The sequence below is a fragment of the Myotis brandtii genome, unplaced genomic scaffold, assembly GCF_000412655.1.
Source record: "Myotis brandtii unplaced genomic scaffold, ASM41265v1 scaffold420, whole genome shotgun sequence".
NCBI classification, from domain to species: Eukaryota; Metazoa; Chordata; class Mammalia; order Chiroptera; family Vespertilionidae; genus Myotis; species Myotis brandtii.
This window is the reverse complement of record NW_005366109.1, coordinates 50,002-54,304: the sequence shown is the minus strand read 5'-3', so window position 1 is coordinate 54,304 and position 4,303 is coordinate 50,002. Positions and strand designations below refer to the sequence as shown.

The following is a 4,303-nucleotide window of genomic DNA, read 5'->3' as shown; positions in this document are numbered from 1 at the left end:
CATAGTCTCCATGTGTCTGTGTCTGGGCAGTTCTGTGTGTGTCTGGGCGTGTGTCTGGCGAGGAGCCCAGCCCCCACTGAGAGCCTCCGCTCAGGGAAATTGTCGGCCTGGGTAGGTGTCTTAGTGGCCTTTCAAAGTGAGCAAATTCAAAGGCGCTGCAGAGACCAGCTTCCATCTGCAGTTACAGAAGCCATGGCCCTGCCCTTTCTCAGGGGCCTCGTGGGTGGGGGAGCTGCTGCCATCAGAGAATGCCAGACTGGGAAGCTGGGGTGGAGGGGGTAGCCCACAACTGATTGGGTCCCTCTAGTCTAGGTGGGCAGGTGTTTGACCAGGGCCTGCTGCATTTAGCCTCCAACAACAGCAGTCAGCTCCATTGAAAGTACTTTTAAGTGCTTTTCTGTGTGGCTTAAAGGCTAAGATAAAGCTGCCACTTGGGCAGAGGGCTGAGCAGACCTGCACCCAGGGGTGCAGGGCATCCATCTGGTGGGATGGCCATGCCACAGGCTGCTGAAGGATAGGTAGTCCCCTCTCCTGGGCAAGGTTGAGGTCTGAAGTGGGCAGGAAGCCCAGGCTTCCCCCCATTTTGCTTTAGGACGGATTCTGTGCCTGGGTGGTTCAGGTGGCTGGCTCTTCTAGTCGGCAAGCACTTACTGAGCACTGTGTGCCACGCCTCAGACACTGGCCAAGGCCTCGGAGCTCACACAGCCCAGTGGGGTTGCGCAGGCCAGCAGCCGGGGGTCCCCTTGCCTGGCCTTCACTCCTCACCGTCCCCAGTGGGGCCACGGGAATCCCTTCATCTGGCTGTCCCACTCCTGCCTCCCAGATCTTCTCGTGGCTCTGCTCTAAGGCCAGGAAGCTGCTGGCAGGCCCCAAAAGGAACGCAGTGTGCACAGGGGTGTGTGAGGCCAGGGTGGGCCGGGGTGAAAGGCCAGGACAGGCAGCGTGGCAGGGATCTGCGTGTGCATCCTGAGGTGTCTGTGGCAAACCGGTCTTCCTTTCTGTCTCCTCAGTTCAGCCAGGCCCTGGCCATCCGCAGCTACACCAAGTTTGTGATGGGGGTAAGTCAAGTCAGCCACCCTTCCCACTGCCCCATGGGCCTGGGAGGGGTGGGGAGGGCAGCTCTGGTGGTGGCTGGGGGCCGGCCGTGGTGTAGGAAGTTGGCACAGTGTGCCCCTGCTCCCTGGGCCCAGGTGGGGCTGGCGAGGGGTCACTGACACGCAGGTCTCCTGGGTTTCAGATTGCAGTGAGCATGCTGACCTACCCCTTCCTGCTGGTCGGTGACCTCATGGCTGTGAACAACTGTGGGTAGGTGTGCGCCCCTCCACCAGGCACTCTGCCAAGGCTGCTGGGGGCACCCAGCTGAGCCCGTCCAGCGCTCTGCCCCCTCCCGTCTGGGCCTGACATCCCGCCTGGCACCCTGGCTCCTCTGGGTTCAACACACCCTTTGGGGTGACTGGTTCAGATGTGGGTAGTGGCAGTTCCAGACCTTTCCTTGGTGATCACCTCCTGGGCTATCTGGGTCTAACATGCTCCCCTTCCCTGGCAGGCTGCAGGCCGGGCTCCCTCCCTACTCCCCCGTGTTCAAGTCGTGGATTCACTGCTGGAAGTACCTGAGCATGCAGGTGAGCTTTGTGGGTGCTTCATTGCGTGGAAAGATGAGGGGTTGCCATGGAATCCAGTGTTGTGAGGAGGATAAAGAGAATGTAAATGTAGACTTGGTTTAAGACATTTAAATTGACTTTTCACTTTATTTTAGGATTTGAGGTAGTTAGATCTGAGTTCACTTAAAAATTTACATCAGAAAAAGTCCCCTTTTCTTCAACTCTTAGAGACTCTAGATCAAGTGTGAGGGGGGCACGGGGAGGCGGCACACACCGTCTGACACCTCGATGAGACGCTGGAGATGGAGCCGTGGGGTTGGGCCACGAGCCCTCCCTCGGGACACCCTGGTGCCCAGGAGAGCCTGAGGGTGGACCTGGGCCACGTGCTGAGCCTGGTGAGGGGGCAGGCTTGGGGTTTGGTGTTGCCCCAGCGCCTTCCTACTGGCTGGAGCCCTTGGGCCCCAAGTCAGGGCTCCTGGTGTCTAGGGCAGATCCTTGCCTTCCTAGCCTTGATTTGCCTTGTGAATGAGGCAGTGCCTGGGGAGAGGCCGTGCACGGGCTGACCTCGGGTTAGCGAGAGGACAGATGGGAGGGGGGAGGGAGGCCAGAGCCGGGTGCAGTTCTTCCCAGTGAGCCAGTGTGTTCCCTGTGCGTCACGTCCTGTGGGCAGTGGAGGAGCCCCGGACCAGAAGGATGCTCCTCTTTGGGGGGTGCCTACTGAGTAGCCCATCAACAGTGGACACCCTGTGGCATGAAGTGGCCAGTGAACCACTTCAGCACAGGGCCGGTTGTGACCTTGCCCTTCAGGAATGCAGCCTCGGCCCTGAGCTCTGAGCTGCTGGGCCCTTCTTTGCCTCACACTGGCCTTGCTCGGGGCAGGTGTGAAAGGCGGCCTCCCCTCTCACTGACCGACTGTTCCTTCCCATTCAGGGCCAGCTCTTCCGCGGCTCCAGCCTCCTTTTCCGCCGGGTGTCATCAGGATCGTCCTTTGCCCTGGAGTAACCTGAATCACTAAAACCGCGGCTCAGCCTGGCCCTCTCAGCCTGGCCACCGCAGGTGGGGCCTGACCAGCTCGGGCCCTTGTAAGACGACTCCAACCCAGCAACACCTAGATGTGCTGCAGCCCAGCCGGGCTTCGGCGTCCATGTTTGCCCTGTGTCTGTCCAGAGGCGGGGTTGAGTGGGGTGAGGCTGCACCCAGGGCCCGGTCACCTGTTAGGCCTGGGGGAGGTGGGGCGGGGCTGGAGAACGGGGCAGAATCCCCTTGCTTCACAGCTGTACCAGGTCTGCCTGTTGCGGGTCAGAGGCTGCAGAGGCCCAGGTCGGATGGGAACAGGCTCTTGAGGTCAGGTCCCACCCCACTCACCCCAGTCAGCCCCAGCTCCCCCTGCAGCTCAGCTGGGAGCACCACTCTCCTGCTTGTAAATAGGGCGTGATCCCCTGCCACGAGCCACCCACCATCATGCCCAGGCCTGTGCTAGAAGCTGTGGCTGGTTCTGCCTTTGTTTTCTCAACACTACTTTCCAATGGGAAGGCAGCACCTTCTGAAAGGGAAATCACGTGGCCGCTCAGAATGTGTCCCTCATCGAATGCGCACCTGCTAATGGTGACGGCGTGTGCGGGATCTGGTTCCCTGTGCACTTGTGAACACTCAGAAGTTAGGCAGGTCAGTGCCTCTAGTCCTACCCAGTTTAAAAGTCCCTGATACGATTGGACTGTTTCTTCCTCAAATAAACGTACTGGTGGTGATTTGGAGTTTTGTGGGGAGTCTCTTACTTGGATCTTTCTCAGTTCTTGGTGTTTGTGTGAGGACGTGCTGTAGAGCGGCAGGGCTGAGGCAGCGCAGCCTGGGATGAGAAGTGCCAGGCTCGGTGTAGGTCAGCCACCCGGGGTGGTGGGTGGGGTAGGGATGGGGGACGGTTTCTGAATCAGACCGGCCAAGATGCCGTTCACAGATCAACAAGCAATGTGTAGGCCTGTCACTAGGGAGACAGTCCCTTCCTTTAAAGGCTTCCCAGCTTCCAAAGGTGTTCCTCCCAAACCCCTGACTCATCTCTGCACCATCTGTGGGTGGCGTTTGCAGTTTTTACTGAGTCGTTTGGTGTAGTGGTCACATGGTGACAGCAGAAGGGGCCGACGTGGGCCCAGCCGAAGCACCAAGCCCTGTCTCTTCCCTTCACTCGTTCACTCTGCCCAGCGCCGGGGTCTGGCTACAGGCAGAACTTACAAATGGGCGGTCCAGGCCTGGAGACCCTGGGCTTCCATCTGGTGGGGATTGAATGCCAGGGGCGGACTGGCCTGCTTCCTCTGTGTTTCCTGGCCTTGTGGGCTGGTGACTTTGGTCATGTCCTCACAGGTGTTGGCGGGTCACCCCAGGGAATGGTGTTCCCCAGTGGCCGAGTCACAGTTGACTGGAGAGCAGTTTATTATGGATCCTTGTTCCCCAAGAAGACATGCCTCAGTGGGTGCCCTGACTCACTTCGGTGCTAACGGTAGCAGGGAAGGGGAGGTCGCAGGGAAGGGGAGCTTGTGGCCAGGTGAGGGCCCCCTTCCCCCTCCCCGGCATCATTTCTTTAGAGAAGGCAGGTCCTTCAGGGGTGAGTCTGCCTCAGGCTTGTGCCTTTCTCCAGCCCAGCGTGGTTTCCCACAGCACTGACCCCGGTTTGGGATACCTTCTCCTCCTGTCTCCCACATCCAAACCCT

The 4,303-nt window shown here is 59.5% G+C and overlaps 1 protein-coding gene across 1 annotated transcript in view; it reads left to right on the top strand.

The window, feature by feature from the left end:
* MTCH1 (mitochondrial carrier 1) overlaps positions 1-3,355 on the top strand; it is a 15,656-nt gene extending 12,301 nt beyond the window's left edge. Inside the window, exons 9-12 of the mRNA XM_014545706.1 lie at positions 1,011-1,058; positions 1,238-1,305; positions 1,547-1,622; positions 2,532-3,355. Coding sequence (XP_014401192.1) covers positions 1,011-1,058; positions 1,238-1,305; positions 1,547-1,622; positions 2,532-2,603 — 264 coding nt within the window. The 3' untranslated portion in view covers positions 2,604-3,355. The remainder of the gene's footprint in view (positions 1-1,010; positions 1,059-1,237; positions 1,306-1,546; positions 1,623-2,531) is intronic.
* The last annotated feature ends 948 nt before the right edge of the window (positions 3,356-4,303 follow it).